Here is a 25288-nt window from a genome sequence, read left to right as displayed (position 1 = left end):
CACGTGGGTGGTGGTTGCTACAAAGTTACACCCTATAGTGGCCAGAATGGGACATTTGTAAAAATATCCATCTAAAAAGGAAAGTATCACAGTTATCAGATGTATTTTAGTATGTAGTGGCTGGCATACGTTGTTGATCGTCGAATGTTGAGTATAAACACCCGAACGCATTTTTTGTGGGAGGAAACCTCCTGTACGCATGATGTTGCATTCACCAAACAACATACCATCCAAAATGTGACGTTGTACTGTACGCTAGCATTTGGCGTAGTCTTCTACGCACGATAGTAGCTTTCACTCAAATGACATTTAAATGGCTACACTGTACAGCACTGTATATCGGTGCTCAAAATGTACGAATAGTAACATTGTTTCAATGTACTTTGTAACAAACCGCACTTGAGTCGACTCTGCTCTGCAACCTCATTGTTATTTGTACACGAATCTATTTGCCCCGACGTTTTTGACACACATTTGAAATGAACGAGGAGGAAGACTTTTTGCAGAAAATAAGGCTGGGGTTTGAAGAACTCTGTCGAGCTTTGAATATGGACGTGGAGGCGAGCAACGAAGCATGGAGGAGTTACGAAAGCATAAGAAAAAAATACACATTAGAGGTATGCCTAATTATGTCTGTTTTATTGTATATTGTACAATATATTATAATTGTTCCTATTTTGGCAACCGGTTTAGCAGTAGTTCACGTGTAGTCTGCCTCGCCTCTACCTTATATGACACATATGTTAAGTCGTGACATTTTCTATTTAAAGACGCAGCTTCTAATATTTTTTGTAGATTTGCATAAATATATCATAAAACGGCATTATTGCTAATATTTGTCTATGGAAAGGGGAGGAGTTTTCCGGTGTTGGTCAGGTTTGGAGGCGGACCAATCTCAGGGTCTAGAATAGGACTAGGTTAGGACTAACACTGAATATGATCAAACGTTTAACATAATTCCGTTTTTAGCCTATTATGTTGTTGAAATGTTCTATAATATATTGTTATAATATAGTCCGCAACCCCTAAATTCAAATGACAGTGTACATTTTACATTGGCCTAATTAAAAAATGTCCGTAGGGATATGCAGTGGTGTGCCTATTTCAAGTTTCAACGTTTTATTGTCACATGCACAGGATACAGCAGGTGTACAGTACAGTGAAAGGCTTAACTTGCCAGCTCATTCTCTGCAATGCAGAATAAAGGTAATAATATAGCTCAGAATAAAAAAACACATGAAATAGGAGATAAGAAATACATGAGTATGCAGTTATATAAAGGTCAGTGCCAGTACCATTAATATAATCTGCAGGGGTACTGGAGTGATTGAGGTAGGTATGAACATGTGAAGTGTGATAAAATTGACTAGTAGTAGCAGTATAAATACCAATGGCAATAATGATAATCATAATAATTGAACAGGGATAGAAAGTGGCTGGTAGCAGGATAATTACGAATGGTAATAATCACCACAGCAGCGAATGGTAATAGTAGTCATTATAATCACTATGTGTATATATATTTGTGTACATCTTAATGTTTTTTTTGGTTGCATAAGGTAATATGAAGAAAATAAGAAACCCCTTGAGGGGAGAATTTCCAACATGACAACTCTAGTCCCTGGCCCCATCAGCTCTGACTTACTATTGAGAGAGAACCCTGTTACAGAACAATCATTGAACCTCTCTCACACTCTCGTTCACACATACACACACACAGGGCAGTGGCCTACACTGGCTGGCCTGTGCCATTTATGTGGCCTGTAGAACACCAGTACCAACAGTGGATAAGGGTACTGCAGAGGGAAACTACGTCTCCCTGACCCGAATACTCCGCTGTTCAGAACAAAGGTACGTACGTCCATGCACTTATCTAAATGGTCTGGTTTGCCAAATTCAGATTAAGCGAAATCCTCAACAAAACAGTGTGTTTAATGGAGATTACACACTGAACGTGCCTCTTAATCCAGGACTAAGCTAATTCTGTGTCCAGGAAACTGGCCCTAAAGGTATCCCACATCATACAATACACAATTTATTGTAGGACCCAAATCCTCATCCAAATTCATCATTGACTTTCATACATGTCTATATGGTATCTAGGCCAGATCTTAGATTCTTGTTCCAGCCTGGTTCTTTGTGCAATAAATTATGTATTAATGTTTAAAAATGCTGAACAAATGACCACACATCAACTAATCATATCTATTTGTTGTAATGTATAATTTAAAGAACAGTAAAATACAGTACTAATGGAATTACCCAAACAGTTGCCCTGTTCTCTGATTCCAGCCTCATTGAGTTCTTCAACAAGATAAAGAAATGGCAGGATATGGCCAGTCTTCCTCAGGACTTCCGCCACAGCACGGAGAAGCTGGAGAGAAATTTCACAGTTTCCGCCGTCATCTTCAAGAAATACGTCCCCATCTTCAAAGCCATCTTTAAGGCGCCCTCGGATGAACCGCCCAGAGTCCACAGGAGCAGCAAACAGAGGTGAGTCAGTTGTTGATACTGTAGATAGATATGAACTTCTGATGCTTTACTATTTTATACTGTCGTTTGGCCACTCTTGAAAAAGCCAAGGGGTTTCTTTCCTGGTGCCAGCCTGATCGCGAAATATCTCTGATCAATGCGGTCAGTCTGCTTGACCATGCTTAAGCATTCTGATTAATCTTATGTATGGATTTATTCTGATTTAATTTATGTATGGACTTATTCTGATTAAACTTATGTATGGATTTATTCTGATTAAATTTATGTATGGACTTATTCTGATTTAGACGCCATCCCTGCACCGTTGCTGAAGTCTTCAACTTCTGCTGGATTCTGTTTGTCCACGCTAAAGGTGAGTACGTCTGTTTTGTTCATTGTAAAATACAGGAAAAGAGGGGAGGACAGAGGGAAAGGGCTAGGGCTCAGTGGGGTACTTTGAAGGAGAAAAGGCTGGTTTGATTGTATTTGAAGTGTTTGCTGCTTGGTTACAGTCAAAGTATAAGTCAGTGACAAGGGCTAGGTACTCTACACTGGGCATGCCAAGGCCTGCACTGATGTCTTGCCATCAGCAGGAGACCAGGTGCAAAGGCAAATACTGTAGATGTGTCCTTTTTATCTCTTTAATCATTAATAATAACACACAAACACACACAGTCAGATCCTTCAGGGTGTATCCATTATCTTGGCAACATATTGCATTGGGGCAGGTCAGGACTTGCCTGTGTCACAGCTTGGATTTAGCACTGCCAGCAGGCACATGTGTTTATAATAGTTGGCAATACGACAGAGCAGCCTATTTAGCTTGGAAGCCAGTGATTGCTACATTCAGAAAGATACATTTGCGGTGACATTTTGGTACGCTAATTGCAGCGAGCAAAATCAATGTTTGAGGCTACCAGCACTACTGCAGTCAATACAAGACCTCAATCCTTCAGATGAATTCTATTCAACAAGCTTTATTGGAATGACCAGATCATTGAGGGGGATTCCATTGTCCGTTGTGTCAAAGCGTCTTTAGAAAAGTCTTTAGAAAAGCACAATAAAATCCTATGTATGATTATGTCTCCTACATTTCTCTGACTTGTCGCTTCTCTCTCTCTCTCCCTCTGCCAGGAAACTTCCCTATGATCAGTGATGACCTAGTGAATTCGTACCATCTCCTTCTGTGTGCTCTGGACCTGGTCTTCTCCAACGCCCTGCTCTGTAATACCAGGAAGGAGCTGCTCAACCCCAACTTCAAAGGTGCACTCCCAGCCCACGCCTATATCCCCTCCATAGGCCTACATCCCCTCCTTAGGCCTAAATCCCCTCCGTCGGCCTGTATCCCCTCCGTAGGCCTACATCCCCTTCGTAGGTCCGCATCCCCCTCATAGGACTGCATCCCATCCGTAGGCCTGCATCCCCTCCGTAGGCCTATATGCCCTCCATAGGCTTATATCCCCTTTGAGGACCTATATCCCCTCCGCAGGCCTATATCCCCTCCCTAGGCCTATATCCCCTCGCTAGGCCTAAATCCCCTCTGTTGGCCTATATCCCATTCATAGGCCTATATCCCCTTCGTTGGCCTATATCCCCTTCATAGGCCTATATCCCCTTCATAGGCCTATATCCCCTTCGTTGGCCTATACCCCCTTCGTTGGCCTATACCCCCTTCGTTGGCCTATATCCCCTTCGTTGGCCTATATCCCCTTCGTTGGCCTATATCCCCTTCGTTGGCCTGTATCCCCTTCGTTGGCCTGTATCCCCTTCGTTGGCCTATATCCCCTTCATAGGCCTATATCCCCTTCCGTGGGCCTATATCCCCTTCGTTGGCCTATATCCCCTTCGTTGGCCTATATCCCCTTCATAGGCCTATATCCCCTTCGTTGGCCTATATCCCCTTCGTTGGCCTATATCCCCTTCATAGGCCTATATCCCCTTCGTTGGCCTGTATCCCCTTCGTTGGCCTATATCCCCTTCATAGGCCTATATCCCCTTCCGTGGGCCTATATCCCCTTCGTTGGCCTATATCCCCTTCATAGGCCTATATCCCCTTCGTTGGCCTATATCCCAACAATGCAGAGAAAATGTTTTTTGAAACAGTAGAAAAAAATAGAGAAATAAAAAATAAGGAATAAATACAAATTGAGTAAGAACTTAGCTATTCACACGGGGTACCAGTACCGAGGCAATGTGCAGGGGTACAAGGTAATTGAGGTAGATATGTACATACAGTGCATTCAGAAAGTATTCAGACCTCTTTACTTTTTCCACATTTTGTTACGTTGCAGCCTTATTGTAACATTTTATGAAATTGTTCCCCTCATAATGACAAAGTAAAAACAGGTTTTTGGAAAGGTTGCAAAATGTATGAGAAATTAAAACGGAAATATGACATTTACATAAGTATTTGGGGAGTTTCTCCCATTCTTTGGAGATTCTCTCAAGCTCTGTCAGGTTGGATGGGGAGCGTCGCTGCACAGCTATTTTCAGGTCTCTCCAAAGATGTTTGATCGGGTTCAAGTCCGGGCTCTGGCCGCGCCACTCAAGGACATTCAGAGACTTGTCCCGAAGCCACTCCTGCGTTGTCTTGGCAGTGTGCTTAGGGTCTTTGTCCTGTTGGAAGGTGAACCTTCGACATAGTCTGAGGTACTGAGCGCTCTGGAGCAGGTTTTAATCAAGGATCTCTCTTTACTTTGCTTCATTTATCTTTCCCTTGATCCTGACTAGTCTCCCAGTTCCTGCCACGGAAAAACATTCCCACAGCATGATGCTGCCACCACCATGCTTCACCATAGGGTTGGTGCCAGGTTTCCTCCAGACGTGACACTTGGCATTCAGGCCAAAGAGTTCAATCTTGGTTTCATCAGACCAGGGAATATTGTTTCTCATGGCCTGATAGTCTTTAGGTGCCTTTAGGCTAACTCCAAGTGGACTGTCCTGTGTCTTTTACTGAGGAGTGGCTTCCATCTGGCTACTCTACCATAAAGGCCTGATTGGAGGAGTGCTGTAGAGATGGTTGTCATGGTTCTCCCATCTCCACAGAGGAACTCAGGAGCTCTGTCAGATTAACCGTCGGGTTCTTGGTCACCTCCCTGACCAAGGCCCATCTCCCCCGATTGCTCAGTTTGGCCCGGCGCCTTGGTGGTTCCAAACTTCTTCCATCTAAGAATGATGGAAGCCACTGTGTTCTTGGGGACCTTCAATGCTGCAGACATTTTTTGGTGGACTTCCCCAGATCTGTGCCTCGACACAATCCTGTTACGGAGCTCTACGGACAATTCCTTCAACCTTATGGCTTGGTTTTTGCTCTGACATGCACTGTCAACTGTGAGACCTTATATAGACAAGTGTGTGCCTTTGCAAATCATGCCCAATCAATTGAATTTACCACAGGTGGACTTCAATCAACTTGTAGAAACATCTCAAGGATGAGCAATGGAAACAGGATGCACCTGAGCTCAATTTCGAGTCTCATAGCAAAGGGTCTGAATACTTACGTAAATAAGTTATTTCAGTTTTTATTTTTAATGCATTTGCTAAAATTTCTAAACTTGTTTTCACTTTGTCATTATGGGTTATTGTGTATAGATTGATGAGGATTTATTTGTATTATTATTTTTCATTTTTTGAATAAGGCGGAAATAACATAACAATATGTGGAAAAGGGAAGGGGTCTGAATGCTTTCCAAATGCACTGAAGGTCGGGATAAAGTGACTAGGCAACGGGATAGATAATAAACAGGAAATGCAGCATATGTGATGAGTCAAATTTTTGTGAAAAACAGGATCAATGTAGATACTCCATGTAGCTATTGGTTAACTATTTAACTAACTATTTAGCAGTCTTCTAGCTTGAGGCAGAAGCTGTTCAGGGTCCTATTGGTGTTTCGACTTGGAAACATCCGTACTGCTTGCCATGCAGTAGCAGAGAGAACAGTCTATGACTTGGGTGGCTGGAGTCTTTGACAATTTTTAGGGCCTTCCTCTGACACGCCTGGTGTAGAGGTCCTGGGTGGCAGGGATCTTGGCCCCAGTGATGAACTGGGCCGTACACACTAGAGGTCGACCGATTATGATTTTTCAACACGGATACCGATTATTGGAGGACCAAAAAAGTCAATACTGATTAATCGGATGATTTTTATATATATATATTTGTAATAATGACAATTACAACAATACTGAATGAACACTTTTATTTCTCTCTAAACCATTTGTATTTCATATACCTTTGACTATTGGATGTTCTTATAGGCACTATACTATTGCCGGCCTAATCTCGGGAGTTGACAGGCTTGAAGTCATAAACAGCGCTGTGCTTCAAGCATTGCGAAGAGCTGTTGGCAAACACAGGAAAGTGCTGTTTAAATGAATTCTTATGAGCCTGCTGCTGCCTTCCACCGCTCAGTCAGACTGCTCTATCAAATCATAGACTTAATTATAATATAATAACACAGAAATACTAGCCTTAGGTCATTAATATGCTCAAATCCGGAAACTATAATTTAGAAAACAAAACGTTTATTCTTTCAGTTTAATACGGAACCGTTACGTATTTTATCAAATGTGTGGCAACCCTAAGTCTAAATATTGCTGTTACATTGCACAACCTTCAATGTTATGTCATAATTATGTACAATTCTGGCAAATTAATTACGGTCTTTGTTAGTAAGAAATGGTCTTCACACAGTTTGCAACGAGCCAGGCAGCCCAAACTGCTGCATAAACCCTGACGCGAATGCGCTTTTGTTAAATCATCAACCGTTTGGCGAAGTAGGTTGTGATTCTATGATAAATTAACAGGCACCGCATTGATTATATGCAACGCAGGACAAGCTAGTTAAACTAGTAATATCATCAACCATGTGTAGATAACTAGTGATTATGTTAAGATTGATTGTTTTTTATAAGATAAGTTTAATTCTAGCTAGCAACTTACCTTGGCTCCTTGCTGCACTCGTGTAACAGGTGGTCAGCCTGCCAAGCAGTCTCCTCATGGATTGCAATGTAATCGGCGTCCAAAAATGCAGACTACCGATTGTTTTAAAAACTTGAAATCGGCCCTAATTAATCGGCCATGCCGACCTCTAGTATATGCTACCCTGCGTGTGTAGAGTATGTTAAATCTATGGTACGTTTGTGTATACAAATATGCATAGTTACTGAAATACCTTATCACGCATCTAATGCAGGAAGCTATTATGTCTCCTCTGATCCCCAGGCCTTCCTGAGGACTTCAGCAGTAAGGACTACAAGCCCACTGCAGGGCCTTACTGCTTCATAGAGCAGCTGTGTGAACTGCATGATGGCCTGGTGCTGGAGGCCAAAGGTGTGAAGGAACACTTCTGGAAACCCTTCATCAGTAGACTCTTCCATAAGAAGGTTAGGCAAACACACACACACACACATGGGTCACACAGCCACACATACAGATGCACTCAAACACACGCACAGGCACGTACACACACACACACATACACACACACGCGCGCCTCAGTCCTACTTGTATGCTCTGCCTCATCTTGGATATTCTGTGTCCTCAACAGATTCTCAAAGGGAAAGAAGAGAGCTTGACTGGCTTCTTAGATCCTATGAATTTTGGAGACAGTTCGTATGTGTCAATCCTATTAGACTATATTGATAGTCTTTTGAGTGACATTACTCATATATTTGTGTATACATTTGTTTGTGTAGTGTGTCCATAGGCCGTGTGTATGAGGAGCATGTTCTGGCCACTGGAGGTCTGGATGATAGGATATTTTTGGGAGAGGGCACCCCAGGCCCCTGTCTCTGTGAGAACCAGGACGCCTCAGCATACAGACTCTACAACAGTCAGACTGTAAGACACACACACACACACACACACATCCGTTACTTGTGTCTTTGAGTCTGAATTCAATCATATGTACAGTAATACCTGTGTTATGTCTCCTGTGTGTGCACTGTAGGCCCCAGTCCTGAAGGTGTCCACTTCCTTTACGGGTCGTAATTATGTCCAGGACAACAGTCTGTGTATGCCGGTCTCTACTGCCATGCAGAGTGTTGGTCGACTACACAGCCTGCTCACTGGACTGAAGCGCGGCCCCAGCCGGAGACTCAAAGACTTACTGAGGTATTGCACACCATACAAATAATACATTTACAGAGTGTCTACGGATACGGAGTTTCTCTATCACAATTTGCCCAGGCAAAAATGACTGATATTTCTGTGCATGAGCAGGATTGTTTTTTATTTAGCTGAGTGCCCACTCCGCTGCCAATGTAGCTGCTGTGCTGAGTGCTGCGCTGCCTCTCCCCCTTCCTTCATCGCCTTTGTCTGGTCGCTGGTGTAGCCTACAAACGTCATGTTGTACCCAAAACTGTTCTCACTATTGCGTTCCCTGTCTCAGTAAGCAAAAGCACCATTTCATGTTCCTTTTTCAGGATGGGGTAGGCTACATGCAGCTATTTACATGTTTTACACAAAATACATTATCGACATGTTCATATAAACTTTGTTGTCAGTATTGCAAACATAAGCACGACACAAACAGGCAGTCTGGCGATTGCATGATCTTCTTAGCTGCTGAGTTACATGCAGCCACAGTTGAAGTCAGAAGTTTAGATCCACTTAGGTTGGAGTCATTAAAACTTGTTTTTCAACCACTCCACAAATTTCTTGTTAACAAACTATAGTTTTGGCAAGTAGGTTAGGACATCTACTTTGTGCATGACACAAGTCATTTTTCCAACAATTGTTTACAGGCAGATTATTTCACTTGTAATTCACTGTATCACAATTCCAGTGGGTCAGACGTTTACATACACTATGGTGACTGTGCCTTTAAACAGCTTGGAAAATTCCCGAAAATGATGTCATGACTTTAGAAGCTTCTGATAGGCTAATTGACATAATTTGAGTCAATTGGAGGTGTACCTGTGGATGTATTTCAAGGCCTACCTTTAAACTCAGGGCCTCTTTGCTTGACATCATGGAGAAATCCAAAAAAATCAGCAATGACCTCAGAAAAAAAAATGTATAGACCTCCACAAGTCTGGTTCATCCTTGGGAGCAATTTTCAAACGCCTGAAGGTACCACGTTCATCTGTACAAACAATAGTACGCAAGCATAAACACCATGGGACCACGCAGCCGTCATACCGCTCAGGAAGGAGACGCGTTCTGTCTTCTAGAGATGAACGTACTTTGGCGCGAAAAGTGCAAATCAATCCCAGACAACAGCAAAGGACCTTGTGAAGATGCTGGACGAAACAGGTACAAAATTATCTATATCCACAGTAAAACAAGTCCTATATCGACATAACCTGAAAGGCTGCTCCGCAAGGAAGAAGGCACTGCTTCAAAACCGCCATTTAAAAGCCAGACTACGGATTGCAGCTGCACATGGGGACAAAGATCGTACTTTTTGGAGAAATGTCCTCTGTTCTGATGAAACAAAAATAGAACTGTTTGACCATATTGACCATCATTGTGTTTGGAGGAAAAAGGGGGAGGCTTGCAAGCTGAAGATCACCATCCCAACCTTGAAGCACGGGGGTGGCAGCATCATGTTGTGGGGGTGCTTTGCTGCAGGAGGGATTGGTGCACTTCACAAAATAGATGGCATCATGAAGATGGAAAATGATGTGGATATATTGAAGCAATATCTCAGTCAGGAAGTTAATGCTTGGTCGCAAATGGGTCTTCCAAATGGACAATGACCCCAAGCATACTTCCAAAGTGGCATACTTCCAAAATGGCTTAAGGACAACAAAGTCAAGGTATTGGAGTGGCCATCACAAAGCCCTGACCTCAATACCATAGAACATTTGTGGGCAGAACTGAAAAAGTGTGTGTGAGCAAGGAGGCCTACAAACCTGACTCAGTTACACCAGCTCTGTCAGGAGTAATGGGTCAAAATTCACCCAACTTATTGTAGGAAGCTTGTGGAAGGCTAGCCGAAATGTTTGACCCAAATTAAACAATTTAAAGGTAATGCTACCAAATACTAATTGAGTGTATGTAAACTTCTGATCCACTGTGAATGTGATGAAATAAATAAAAGCTGAAATAAATAATTCTCTCTATTATTATTCTGACATTTCACATTCTTAAATAAAGTGGTGATCCTAACTGACCTAAGACAGGGAATGTTTACTAGGATTAAATGTCAGGAATTGTGAAAAACTGAGTTTAAATGTATTTGGCAAAGGTGAATGTAAACTTCCGACTTCAACTGTATATCTGCATATATGGCCTGTGACATAGCTATGGCTGCTTAGAATGTTCATCTGCCCAGAGGTGGAACGCAGCAAGACACAGACATGCAGTCTAAACAGCGATTGAATGTTGTCTTTTCATCATCATTGCAAACACTGGCTTAGCTGTGCAGGAGGCAGACAGGCAGTTAAGTAGTGTTGTTTTTTCAGGAACTACGATATAACAGCAGGGGTGTTGTAACAGCTTGGGTGTTGTAACAGCAGTGGTGTTGTAACAGCATTGGTGTAGTAACAGCACTGGTGTTGTAACAGCACTGGTGTTGTAACAGCACTGGTGTAGTAACAGCACTGGTGTAGTAACAACACTGGTGTTGTAACAGCACTGGTGTTGTAACAGCACTGGTGTTGTAACAGCAGTGGTGTAGTAACAGCAGTGGTGTAGTAACAGCAGTGGTGTAGTAACAGCAGTGGTGTTGTAACAGCAGTGGTGTTGTAACAGCACTGGTGTTGTAACAGCACTGGTGTAGTAACAGCACTGGTGTTGTAACAGCACTGGTGTTGTAACAGCACTGGTGTTGTAACAGCACTGGTGTAGTAACAGCACTGGTGTAGTAACAGCACTGGTGTTGTAACAGCACTGGTGTAGTAACAGCACTGGTGTAGTAACAGCACTGGTGTAGTAACAGCAGTGGTGTTGTAACAGCAGTGGTGTAGTAACAGCAGTGGTGTAGTAACAGCAGTGGTGTAGTAACATCACTGGTGTTGTAACAGCAGTGGTGTTGTAACAGCAGTGGTGTGGTAAGAGTACATTCATCTGTGTTGTCTTGTGTCAGGTCGTGTGCCAGAGACCCCAGTGAGGTCATCTCCACTAGGCTGAAGGACATGTGTCAGCTCTTCTGCCAGCACTATGAGGGCAACTGGGAAGAGAACGCAGGACTGGGGAAAGACATCGCAGTGTACTTCTGCCTGGCAGAGGCGCTCTACTATAAAACCCTGGAGGCCGTCATTGACCAGGAGAAGAAGAGACTGGGCAACTTGGATCTCTCTGTGAGTCTCACCTGCCCAACTAGCTTAGCTCAGTTTGCTGTAACTAACTAGAAATTTCACAGATGTTTCCCATTGACGTCAAAGCATGATTTATGGAAAGGTCCAAGTTACGCTCTTGTATTTTTGGTTCACAGATGTGTTTAAATTGATCCATATGTTGAGATATTGCATGTTATGACACCTTATGACACCGTTGTCCCTGCCAGTCTTGCTTGTAAAATATGAACAATCAACCCTGTGTTCTGGTGTCTGTCCTTAGGGTATTCTGGAACAGGATGTGTTCCAGCGCTCTCTGCTGGCCTGCTGTCTGGAGATTGTCATCTTCTCCTACCGACCCCCAGGGGACTTCCCACGAATCATACACATTTTCCAGCTCCCTGCATACCACTTTTATAAGGTACATACTTGTACTTATATCTGTATTTGTACTTTATATTTTTATTTTATTTCACCTTTATTTAAGCCGGTAGGCTAGTTGAGAACTAGTTCTCATTTGCAACTGTGACCTGGCCAAGATAAAGCATAGCAATTCGACACATACAACAACACAGAGATACACATGGAATAAACAAAACATACAGTCAATAATACAGTAGAAAAAATAAAACAAAAAGTCTATATACAGTGAGTGCAAATGAGGTAAGATAAGAGAGTTAAGGAAATAAATAGGCCATGGTGATGATGTAATTACAATATAGCAACTAAACACTGGAATGGTAGATATGCAAAAGATGAATGTGCAGGTAGAGATACTGGGTTGTGAAGGAGCAAGATAAATAAATAAATAAATAAATACAGTATGGGGATGAGGTAGATAGATGGGCTGTTTGCAGGTGGGCTATGTAAAGGTGCAGTGATCTGTGAGCTGCTCTGACAGCTAGTGCTTAAAGCTAGTGAGGGAGATATGAGTCTCCAGATTCGGTGATTTTTGCAGTTCGTTCCAGTCATTGGCAAAAGAGAACTGGAAGGAAAGGCGACCAAAGGAGGAATTGGCTTTGGGGGTGACCAGTAAGATATACCTGCTGGAGCGTGTGATACAAGTGGGTGCTGCTATGGTGACCAGTGAGCTGAGATAAGGCGGGGCCTTACCTAGCAGAGACTTGTAGATAACCTGTAGCCAGTGGGTTTGGCGATGAGTATGAAAGCCAACCAACGAGAGCATACAGGTCGCAGTGGTGGGTAGTGTATGGGGCTTTGGTGACAAAACGGATCGCACTGTGATAGACTGCATCCAATTTGTTGAGTAGAGTGTTGGAGGCTATTATATAGATGACATCGCCGAAGTCGAGGATCGGTAGGATGGTCAGTTTTACGAGGGTATGTTTGGCAGCATGTGTGTTGCACATGTGTTGCGATATAGGAAGCCGATATCGGTCGACCTCTAGTCCAGTGTAGTGATGCTGGATGGGCGGGCGGATTTGGGCTGTGATCGATTGAACAGTATGCATTTAGTTTTACTTGCATTTAAGAGCAGTTGGGGGTCACAGAAGGAGAATTGTATGGCATTGAAGCTTGTCTGGAGGTTAGTTAACACAGTGTCCATAGAGGGGCCAGAAGTATACAGAATGGTGTCGTCCGCGTAGAGGTGGATCAGAGAATCACCAGCAGCAAGAGTGGCATCATTGCTGTATACAGAGAAAAGAGTCGGACTGAGAATTGAACCCTGTGGCACCCCCATAGAGACTGCCAGAGGTCTGGACAACAGGCCCTCCTATTTGACACAATGAACTCTATCAGAGAAGTAGTTGGTAAACCAGGCGAGGCAAACGTTTGAGAAACCAAGGCTGTCGAGTCTGCCAATAAGAGTGTGGTGATTGACTGATTCGAAAGCCTTGGCCATGTTGATGAATATGGCTGCACAGTAATGTCTCTTATCGATGGCGGTTATGATATTGTTTAGGACCTTGAGCATGGCTGAGGTGCACCCATGACCAGCCCTGAAACCAGATAGCATAGCGGAGAAGGTACGGTGGGATTCAAAATGGTCGGTAATCTGTTAGATAAATTGGTTTCGAAGACCTTAGAAAGACAGGGTAGGATAGATATAGGTCTGTAGCAGTTTGGGTCTCGAGTGTCGCCCCCTTTGAAGAGGGGGATGACTGCAGCTTTCCAATCTTTGGGAATCTCAGACGATACAAAAGAGAGGTTGAACAGACTAGTAATAGGGGTTGCAACAATTTTGGCAGATCATTTTAGAAAGAGAGGGTCCAGATTGTCCAGCCCAGCTAATTTGTAGGGGTAGAGATTTTGTAGCTCTTTCAGAACATCAGCTATCTGGATTTGGGTGAAGGAGAAATGTTGGGGGCTTGGGCGGGTTGCTGTGGAGGGTGCCGGGCAGTTGACCGGGGTAGGGGTAGCCAGGTGGAAAGCATGGCCAGCCGTGGAGAAACGCTTCTTGAAATTCTCAATTATAGTGGATTTATCGGTGGTAACAGTATTTCCTAGCCTCAGCGGAGTGGGCATCTGGGAGGAGGTGCTCTTATTCTCCATCGACTTTACAGTGTCCCAGAACTTTTTTCAGTTTGTACAACAGGATGCAAATTTATGTTTGAAAAAGCTATCCTTAGACAGGTCTGGAGACAGGTCTGGAGTGAACCAAGGACTATATCTATTTCTAGTTCTATATTTTTTGAATGGATCATGCTTATTGGGGCGGCAGAGTAGCCTAGTGGTTAGAGTATTGGACTAGAAACCGGAAGGTTGCAAGTTCAAACCCCCGAGCTGACAAGGTACAAATCTGTCGTTCTGCCCCTGAACAGGCAGTTAACCCACTGTTCCTAGACCGTCATTGAAAATAAGAATTTCTTATTTCTTAACTGACTTGCCTACGGCAACAACAAAAAAATTAAACTAGTGAGGAAGGTACTTTAAAAGAATAACCAGGCATCCTCTACTGATGGGATGAGGTCAATGTCATTCCAGGATGCCCCGGCCAGGTCGATTAGAAAGGCTTGCTCGCAGAAGTGTTTTAGGGAGCGTTTGACAGTGATGAGGGGTGGTCGTTTGGTCGCAGACACATTACGGATGCAGGCAATGAGGCAGTGATCGCTGAGATCTTGATTGAAAACAGCAGAGGTGTATTTGGAGGGCGAGTTAGTTAGGATGATATCTATGAGGGTGCCCGTGTTTATGGATTTGGAGTTGTACCTGGTAGGTTCATTGATAATTGGTGTGAGATTGAAGGCATCAAGCTTAGACTGTAGGATGGCCGGGGTGGTCTATAGCAAGCAGCAACGGTGTTGGCAGAGTGTGCTAAAGCAGTGAGTAAAACAAACTTAGGGAGGAGGCTTCTAATGTTAACATGCATGAAACCAAGGCTTTTACGGTTATAGAAGTCAACAAATGAGAGCACCTGAGGAGTGGGAGTGGAGCTAGGCACTGCAGGACCTGGATTAACCTCTACATCACCAGAGGAACAGAGGAGAGGTAGGATAAGGGTACGGCTAAAGACTATACGAACTGTCCGTCTAGCACGTTCAGAACAGAGAGTAAAAGGAGCAGGTTTCTGGGCACGAAAGCATAGATTCAAGGCATAGTGTACAGACAAAGGTAAGGTAGGATGTGAGTACATTGGAGGTTAACTTAGGCATTGAGTAATGATGAGAGAGAGATAGTCTCTAGAAATGTTTACCAGGTGATGTCATCGCATATATAGGAGGTGGAACAACATGGTTGGTTAAGGCATATTGAGCAGGGCTAGAGGCTCTACAGTGAAATAAGACAGTAATCACTAACCAGGACAGTAATGGACGAGGCATATTGATATTATAGAGAGGCATGCATAGCCAAGTGATCAAATGGGTCCAGTGAGTGGTTGGGCTGGCTGGGGACACGGCGATTCAGACAGTTAGCAGGCCGGTGCTAACAAGCTAGCATTTAGTAGGCCGGGGCTAACAAGCTAGCAGTTAGCAGACCAGGGCTAGCAAGCTAGCCGTTAGCAGACCGGGGCTAGCAAGCTAGCAGTTACTAGACCATGGCTAGTAAGTTAGCAGAAGATCCTTTGGGGGACGTCACGATGGAAGTAAGTCTATTTTTGCCTCCTTGTGTGGTGACGTTGATAGACCAGTCGTAGATTAGTAGGGTTCCAAGTAGCTCTAGATAGCTAGCAGGCCACGGTTAACAGAATGGGCCTTCAGCGGACGTCACGCCTAAGGGGCCTGTGGAATCCTCGGGCAGATTATGTCGCTGTTCCAGTCGTAGAGGATCGGCGGGGTTCTGTGCCCCGTACCGACTGTAGAAGGGGTCTGGATATTGTAGCCCAGGAGTGGGCTTCGGTGGTAGCCCAGGAGCCCTAGCCGGGCTAGCTTCAGGCTAGTTAGGAGCCCTAGCCGGGCTAGCTTCAGGCTAATTGGTGCTTGCTCCGGGATGGAAACGCTAGCCAGGAGTAGTCACCCGGGATTGAGGTTAGTTCGTTGCGAAGATCCAGGTGAAAAGGTTCAGAGTTTGCGGTAGGAATCCGGGGATATGGAGAGAAAAATAGATCCATTATGCTGTTGTTTGTGTCACGTTGTACGAACTGGCTAGAGCTTTCCGAGCTAAAGGTTAGCTGATGACCGCTAGCAGTGGTTTGCTGACTGATAGCTGATAGCTAGTTAGCTGGCTAGCTTCAGTTGAGGGATTCCAGATCCAAAGTAAATAGAAATACTTTAGAAAAAAACAGATCCACGCCGCATTGGGTGAGGCGGGTTGCAGGAGAGTATTTAGAAAAATATTTTTAAAAGATATGCAAAGAAAATATGTAAAAAGATATACAAGGGACACGACAGGACAAAGACGTCTGCTACGCCATCTTGGAATCATCACATATACTGTATGTGTTGACTGTTCTAGTCACGAGTAATTGATTAGACTGTATGTAACCCCTGTCTGAGATCTTCCATGTGTTTATATATCATATCTGTGTAATGTATCTCAGGTGATAGAGGTGCTGGTGCGGGTGGAGCAGGGTCTGTTCAGGAAGGTGGTGAAGCATCTGAACCAGGTGGAGGAGCAGGTTCTGGAGAGCCTGGCCTGGAGGGGGGGATCCCCGCTGTGGGACAGTGTCAGGGGGGCCAAGAACCAACCACCCTCCTGCCAGGAGGTAAGACATCCACGGTATCCCTCCCAATCCCTCATCACTTTAACAGACAGGAAAATTATGCCAAGTCTCACTTCTCACCCACATGCTGAAGCATGTGAAACCAAAGGAATACTGAATTCAATGTCTTGGAAAAGATGGACTGGACTGAAATTAGTACTTAATAATAATTTTTCTCATTGATGTTCAGGTGATGCCACCACAGCATCTGGAGGATGGGGACGGAGCCGCCCCTCTCACCCCCAGCAACCATGGCACTGACCTGGGCGCCAACCATGGTGGGAAAGATTAGTCAGTTAGCTCTCTATTCAGAAAGTCAGTTTGTCATTTAGCTCAAAATCAAATTTTATTGGTCACATACACAAGGTTAGCAAATGTTAATGCGAGTGCAGCAAAATGCTTGTGCTTCTAGTTCCGACAATGCAGTAATAAAAAGTAATCAAACAATTTCCCAACAACTACCTAATACACACAAATCTAGAGGGGTGAATGAGAATATGTACATAAACTCTGCAAAAAAAGTAACATCCTCTCACTGTCAACTGCGTTTATTTTCAGCAAATTTAACATGCGTAAGTATTTGTATGAACATAACAAGATTCAACAACTGAGACATAAACTGAACAAGTTCCACAGACATGTCCCAGACTTGCTCAATGGATTTGAGATCCGGGCTCTTCGCTGGCCATGGCAGAACACTGATATTCCTGTCTTGCAGGAAATCACGCACAGAACGAGCAGTATGGCTGGTGGTATTGTCATGCTGGAGGGTCATGTCAGGATGAGCCTGCAGGAAGGCTACCACATGAGGGAGAAGGATGTCTCCCCTGTAACGCACAGCGTTGAGATTGCCTGCAATGACAACAATCTCAGTCCGATGATGCTGTGACACACCACCCCAGACTATGACGGACCCTCCAGCTCCAAATCGATCCCACTCCAGAGTACAGACCTCGGTGTAATGCTCATTCCTTTGACGATAAAAGCGAATCCGACCATCATCACTGGTGAGACAAAACCACAACTTGTTAGTGAAGAGCACTTTTTGCCAGTCCTTTCTGGTCCAGTGACGGTGGGTTTGTGCCCATAGCCGACGTTGTTTCCGCTGATGTCTGGTGAGGACCTGCCTTACAACAGGCCTACAAGCCCTCAGTCCAGCCTCTCCCAGCCTATTGCGGACAGTCTGAGCACTGATGGAGGGATTGTGCGTTCCTGGTGTAACTCTGGTAACTCCTATACCTGTCCTGCAGGTGTGATGTTCAGATGTACCGATCCGGTGCAGGTGTTGTTACCCGTTGTCTGCCACTGCGAGGACGATCAGCTGTCCGTCCTGTCTCCCTATAGCGCTGTTTTAGGCGTGTCACAGTACAGACATTGCAATTTATTGCCCAGGCCACATCTGCAGTCCTCATGCCTCCTTGCAGCATGCCTAAGGCACGTTCATCAAGATGAGCAGGGACCCTGGGCATCTTTCTTTTGGTGTTTTTCAGAGTCAGTAGAAAGGCCTCTTTAGTGTCCTATGTTTTCATAACTGTGACTGTAATTGCCTACCTTCTGTAAGATGTTAGTGTCTTAACAACCGTTCCACAGGTGCATGTTCATTAATTGTTTATGGTTCATTGAACAAGCATGGGAAACAGTGTTTAACCTCGCCAACAGCCAGTGAAAGTGCAGGGCGCCAAATTCAAAAAGGCTTTTCGGCGAAAGCGGAACATATCATTATGTTAGGACAGCAACTAGTCACAGAAAGCCTTCAGCCATTTTCCAACCAAAGAGAGGTGTCACAAAAAGTAGAAATATAGATAGAACAACTGATTGGCCTCAGCCTAGTCCACTTGTTGAAACAGCTCTTATTCGACACACCTTCCACAATAGAAGCCTCAAACAACTTTCTAAAGACTGTTGACATCTACTGTAAGCCTTGGGATGTGCAATCTGGCCCCATAGACACAGCACATTGGATAGGCAATCACTTAAATGAAACCACAAACCTCAGATTTCCCACTTCCTGGTTGGATTTGTCTCAGGTTTTTGCCTGCCAGAGTTCTGTTATACTCACAGACATCATTCAAACAGTTTTAGAAACTTAAGTGTGTTTCTATCCAATACTACTAATAATATGCATATATTAGCATCTGGGACAGAGTAGCAGGCAGTTTACTCTGGGCACTTTATTCATCCAAGCTACTCAATACTGCCCCCCTGTTACTAAGAAGTTAAACCCTTTACAGTGAAGATCTGTGAAGTTATTTTGATTCTTACGAATTATCTTTGAAAGACAGGGTCCTGAAAAAGGAACATTTCTTTTTTTGCTGAATTTATAAATATATGGTTGAGTGATATGAATAATGTAAGATATGTAAACATTATTAAAGTGGCATTATTTAAGTGGCATTGTTTAAAGTGACTAGTGATGCATTTATTAGTGGCCAGTGATTGGGTCTCAATGTAGGCAGCAGCCTCTCTGAGTTAGTGATTGCTGTTTAGCAGTCTGATGGCCTCGAATTTTTCAGTCTCTCGGTCCCAGCTTTGATGCACCTATACTGACATTGCCTTCTGGATGGAAGCGGGGTGAACAGGCAGTGGCTCGGGTGGTTGATGTCCTTGATTATCTTTTTGGCCTTCCTGTGACATCCGGTGCTGTAGGTATCATGGAGGGCAGGTAGTTTGCCTCCGGTAATGTGTTGTGCAGACCGCACCACCCTCTGGAGAGCTTTGCGGTTGAAGGCAGTGCGGTTGCCGTACCAGGCTGTGATACAGCCCGACAGGATGCTCTCAATTGGGTGACAAGCCAAATTTCTTCAGCCTCCTGAGGTTGAAGAGGCGCTGTTGCATCTTCTCCACCATGCTGTCTGTATGGGTGGACCATTTCAGTTTGTTCGTGATGTGTGAGGAACTTAAAACTTTACACCATCTCCACTGCTGTCCCTTCGATATGAGTAGGGTGTGCTCCCTCTGCTGTATCCTGAAGTCCACGTTCATCTTTGTTTGGTTGACGTTGAGTAAGAGGTTGTTTTCCTGACGCCACACTCCGGGGGCCCTCACCTCCTCCCTGTCTCATCGTTGTTGGTAATCAAGCCCACTACTGTTGTGTCGTCTGCAAACATGATGATTGAGTTGGAGGCGTGCATGGCCACGCAGTCATGGGTGAACAGGGAGTACAGGAGGGGGCTGAGCACACACCCTTGTGGGGCCCCAGTGTTGAGGGTCAGCGAAGTGGAGATGTTGTTCCCTACCTTCACCACCTGGGGCGGCCCGTCAGAAAGTCCAGGACCCAATTGCATAGGGTAGGGTTGAGTCCCAGGGCCACCAGCTCGATGATGAGCTTGGAGGGTACTGAGCTCTAGTCAATGAACATCATTCTTACAAAGGTATTCCTCTTGTCTTGTCCAGATGGGATAGGGCAGTGTGCATTGTAATGGCGATTGCATTGTCTCTGGACCTGTTGGGGAGTAATGCAAACTGAAGTGGGTTTAGGGTGGCCGGTAAGGTGGAGGTGAGATGATCCTTGACTAGTCTCTCAAAGCACTTCATGATGACAGAAGTGAGTGCTAGTCATTTAGTTCAGTTATCTTGGCCTTGGGTACAGGAACAATGGTGGCCATCTTGAAGCATGTGGGGACAGCAGCCTGGGATAGGGAGCTTTTGAATATGTCTGTAAACACACTAGCCAGCTGGTCTGCGTGTGCTCTGAGGACGTGGCTAGGGATGCTGTCTGGACCGGCAGCCTTGCGAGGGTTAACACATTTAAATATTTTACTCATGTCGGCCACAGAGAAAGAGAGGGGGGGGGGGCAGTCCTTGTTAGTGGGCCGCGACGATGGCACTGTATTATCCTCAAAGCGGGCAAAGAAAGTGTTTAGTTTGTCTGGAAGCGTGGCTGGTTTTCTTTTTATAGTCCGTGATTTCCTGTAGACCCTGCCACATATGTCTCATGTCTGAGCCGTTGAATTGCGACTTCACTTTGTCTCTATACCGACATTTTGCTGTTTGTATGCATGATCGAGTGTATTACACCCACACGTAGTGCAATCAATATGCTGATAGAATTTAGGTAGCCTTGTTCTCAAACTTGCTTTGTTAAAATCCCCAGCTACAATAAATGCAGCATCAGGATATATGGTTACCAATTTACATAGAGTCCAGTGACGTTCCTTGAGGGCCGTCGTGGTGTCTGCTTGAGGGGGAATGTACACAGCTGTGATAATAATTTACAATAATTCCCTTGGGAGATAAATGGCTGGCATTTGATTGTAAGGAATTCTAGGTCTGGTGAGCAGAAGGACTTAAGTTCCTGTATGTTGTTATGATTACACCATGAGTCGTTAATCATGAAGCATACACCCCCGCCCTTCCTCTTCCCAGAGAGGAGTTTACCTCTGTCTGCGTGATGCATGGAGAAGCCCAGTGGCTGAACCGATTCCGTCAACATATGCAGAGAGAGCCATGTTTCCGTGAAACAGAGAATGTTACAATCTCTGATGTCTCTCTGGAAGGTAACCTTTGCTCGAATTTGATCTACCTTGTTGAGACTGAACATTAGTGAGTAGTATACTCGGGAGCGGTGGGCGATGTGCACGTCCACGGTGCCAGACCAGGAGGCCACTCCGTCTGCCCCTTCTGCAGTGCCTTTGTTTTGGGTCGGCTTCTGGGATTAGGTCCATAGTCCTGGGTGGTGGTCCAATCAGAGGATCCGCTTTGGGAAAGTGGTATTCCTGGTCATAATGTTGGTCAGTTGACGTCGCTCTTATATCGAATAGTTCTTCCCGGCTGTATGTAATTAGACTTCCTGAGATAACAATGTAAGAAGTAATACATAAAAAACTAAATACTGCATAGTTTCCTAAGGACTCGAAACGAGGCAACCATCTCTGTTGGCGCCATCTTGCTGCTATTCCCAGCCATCAGTCATCCAGTCAGGCAGTCAATTTATCAGTCTGTTGTGTAATAAATTAAAATAGTCAGTCAGTCAATGGGTTACAGTCAGTTGGTTACTCAGTCAAGTTAACCATGTCACTCCTCCCTTTCCTCTCCCTCCCAGATGTGTCCACCTCCACCACCACCATGTTGGACCGCTACAGCTGCCCCACCACGGGCTCGGCCAGGAGACGGCTGTTTGTGGATGTGTCCTGCGACGCCCCCTCGGACCCCTCCACCACCAACCTCACTACCAACCTCAGGACCTCCCAGGCCATCCCTGCTGGACAGACTGTGGTCACCATGGCAGCTGCCACAGTTACCGCTAACAACGGACAGACTGTCACCATACCTGTGCAAGGTGACATTTGCAGATTAATTACTGTACAGTATGTCATTATGTTTTCTTGTACACCTTATGCCCCTTCAGCCAAATTACTGCGTGACTCCTATATGCATTATATAGGGAGATTTCTGACTCCAATGCAGCATGTAGGTTGCTACACTATGATAAATCCTATACAATTATTACATATTATAAATTAGCAATATCATGCCCTCTGACCTTTTTAGGAATAGCCAATGAGAACGGAGGCATCACCTTCATCCCTGTCAAGGTAAGTGTGACGGGACAAGGTACGCTCCAGCCCCTGTCTGCCCAGTCCCTGACTGGCACTTTGACCAGCCAACCACAGACCACCACCCTGAAAAGTCCCACTCTCCAGGGCAGCCACGCCGCCGGCAAGCCAATCAAGAAGCCGGCAGCCCATGGCCCGTCCAATAACGGGCCTCAGAAAAAGAGTTCCCTCTCGCTGTTCTTCCGCAAGGTAAGGGAACACAAACACCATATTCATCTGGCACGGAATTTAAAGGGATAATTCAGGCATGTTACAAATCTAACTCATCTTTTGGATATGAAGAAAGTCGTTTGGATCTGTCCTAGTAGTCTGTTTCTGCCCTAGCTTTAAGAACCATACAACTATAGCGCTTCATACCATAAATTATATATATATAAATTATAGATTTTTGGTTGAGTTTAAAGACTTAAAGCCACTGTGCTGTGCCAACAGGTGTACCACCTGGCCAGTGTGCGTCTCAGAGACATGTGTGCCAAGCTGGACATCTCTAGTGAGCTGCGGAGGAAGATCTGGACGTGTTTCGAGTACTCTCTGGTGCACTACACAGAGCTCATGATGGACCGACACCTAGACCAGCTACTCATGTGTGCTGTGTACGTCATGACCAAGGTAGGTTAGAGTGTGTGTGTTGGATGTTTGTATGGGGTGGGGGTTATGGGGGTGTGCGTGTGCATAAGGTACTGTACCATGCAGTTTATGTGTAGCATGCAGATTGTTTGTGTGTCCTCTTCCTAAAGACTTGTATTTGTGTTTCCTTCCGTTGTTAAGGTGACCAAAGAGGACAAGTCCTTCCAGAACATCATGAAGTGTTACCGCTCTCAGCCCCAGGCTAGCAGCAGCGTGAGTAATGTAGTAGGGCCTTATGGCTAGGGTCAGGAGATTTTCCTGACCTGACCAGTAATAACTCCAGGCCCTAGTTTGAGCCTATTGTACTGTGGCAGCGTCATTGTTTTTCCCTTATAGACACTGAAGTATTGTCAGTTGGAAGGAATAGTGGCAAAGCTATCATTGGACCACCAGCTGTCTGATTTTGTTTACCAGGTCTACAGGAGTGTGTTAATCTCTGGGAGGAAGAGACGTCACTCAGGAAGCAGTGAGAGAAATGGACAGAGTTCTCCTACAGAGACCAGCCATGAGGGTAGGAACACAAACACACACACTCACTCACTCACACACACACACACACACACACACACACACACACACACACACACACACAAACGCTATTTTCCATCTCCCTTTCTCTCTACGCCCCTTAGGAAGTGGAGACAGCAGCCCCGTACCCATGCGTTCCACCAGCACCCTACCCACCCCTCAGCCTGGCAGCACCCCATCCACCCCCACCCTGGCCCCCTCCACCCTCCTCTCTACATCCTCATCCCTCCCTCCCTCCCAGCAGCAGGATGATGAAGGGGGAGTGGTGGTTGGGGGAAGGGTGGAGGAGCGAGGAGACCTCATCCACTTCTACAACCGGGTCTACATCAAACAGATGCGCCACTTTGCCCTGCGCTACTCGCCCAGCTCATCCTCTGCAGGGGTGAGCGAGAGAGAAAAGAAGGAAGTTATGTTTACAAACTAGCCTCTATTCTGCAAACCTTTCACTTTTTGCATTGTCTTTTGTTTTGAAAACTAACTCTGCTGCATGTGTTTATCCTTGACAGCTAGAGTCTCCTCCCCTGTGCCTGTACCCCTCCCTGAGGACCAACTCCCCTCGCAGGGTCCTCCTGTCCCACAACCACTCCATCTATATCTCCCCCCATAAGGCTAGTGACAGCCCACCCACCGCTACCGCACAGGACAAGATATTCTACTACATCTGCAGCGGCCCAGCCAACGTGAGTCACAAGTACACACACATACATTACTCATGCCCACAATGTACACTGGTTCAGCACAGTATTTTTCAAAGCCTTACGGTGGCTAATTGATTAGTTGAATCAGGTGTGTTAATGCTGGGGTAGAACAAAAGCCTACACACCCTATAGTGGAGCTTCAGGACCAGGTTTTGATGTCGCCTCGTACTAGTGTCCTTAATCTAGAAACCCTAACTGTTTCTGGAACCGTACCTAACCTGTGATGATAATGATGATGATGAACCTCCCTAACCTGTGTCTCTGACCTCTATCTCTTAATGTGCAGCGCCTGGCGGAGATCAACAGTATGATCCGCACCGGGGAGACGCCCACCAAGAAACGCAGTATGCAGCTGGAGGAGGAGCCATCTCCCAAGAGGTTGTGTCCGGACAACCAGACAGCCCTCTTCCACAGGCTACAAGATGTGGCCAACGATCGTAGCTCCTCCCACTAAGGTTGAACACACCCCTTTCAGAACACACCACTGACTGAAGTCGGTAGTCACCATGGCAACATCATCAATATCAAAAATTGATGAGGATACATTTGTTTTTCATAAAGGATAAGATCTTCTAGTCTAAGGTTAGTATGATGGTTTAATTTCAGAGTTATCCTAGTGGTTGGTAGTTAAACATTTTATGTTACACAGATTTTATGTTACTTCCGTCTATTCTAGCATGGCCAGATTGTGTCCCTTAACACCATATTTTTCTATATACACCGAGTGCACAAAATATTAGGAACACCTCCTAATGTTGAATTGCACCCCCCATTCTGCCCTCAAAACAGTCTCAATTCATTGGGGCATGGACTACAAGGTGTCGAAAGCATGGCTGATGTTGCCTCCAATGCTCCCCACAGTTGTATCAAGTTGGCTGGATGTCCTTTGGATGGTGGACCATTCTTGATACACACAGGAAACTTGAGAGTGAAAATCCCGGTGGCGTTGCAGTTCTTGACACACTCAAAGTAGTGCGCCTGGCATCTACTACCATAACCCACTCAAAGGCACTTCAATCCATGTCTCAATTGTCTCAATGCTTAAAAATCCTTCTTTAACCCGTCTCCTCCTCTTCATCAAC

The 25288-nt window shown here is 45.0% G+C and overlaps 1 protein-coding gene across 4 annotated transcripts; it reads left to right on the top strand.

The window, feature by feature from the left end:
- On the top strand, window positions 1–25277 carry LOC124033795 (retinoblastoma-like protein 2). Of its 4 annotated transcripts, none has more exons than XR_006838456.1 (22): window positions 1–617; window positions 1721–1851; window positions 2293–2493; window positions 2781–2845; window positions 3607–3735; window positions 7697–7857; window positions 8022–8086; window positions 8170–8314; window positions 8424–8587; window positions 11508–11721; window positions 11981–12118; window positions 16637–16801; window positions 16989–17076; window positions 21840–22076; window positions 22289–22542; window positions 22786–22962; window positions 23122–23193; window positions 23395–23491; window positions 23613–23890; window positions 24015–24188; window positions 24493–24788; window positions 24996–25277. XR_006838456.1 is itself a non-coding variant. In XM_046346131.1 (22 exons), exons 1-22 carry the CDS (start codon window positions 480–482, stop codon window positions 24658–24660), a joined length of 3153 nt encoding a protein of 1050 aa, XP_046202087.1. In that variant the 5' UTR covers window positions 1–479; the 3' UTR covers window positions 24661–25277. The 4 variants fall into 4 exon arrangements, 3 of the variants coding, with proteins under 3 accessions (XP_046202087.1, XP_046202073.1, XP_046202097.1); XM_046346131.1 differs by having other exon boundaries at window positions 22289–22332; window positions 22441–22542; window positions 24493–25277; XM_046346117.1 differs by having other exon boundaries at window positions 24493–25277.
- Window positions 25278–25288: the final 11 nt, after the last annotated feature.

The sequence above is a fragment of the Oncorhynchus gorbuscha genome, linkage group LG01, assembly GCF_021184085.1.
Source record: "Oncorhynchus gorbuscha isolate QuinsamMale2020 ecotype Even-year linkage group LG01, OgorEven_v1.0, whole genome shotgun sequence".
Lineage (NCBI taxonomy): Eukaryota > Metazoa > Chordata > Actinopteri > Salmoniformes > Salmonidae > Oncorhynchus > Oncorhynchus gorbuscha.
Note: the sequence above shows the minus strand (reverse complement) of the source record. Positions and strands in the feature narration are given on the sequence as shown.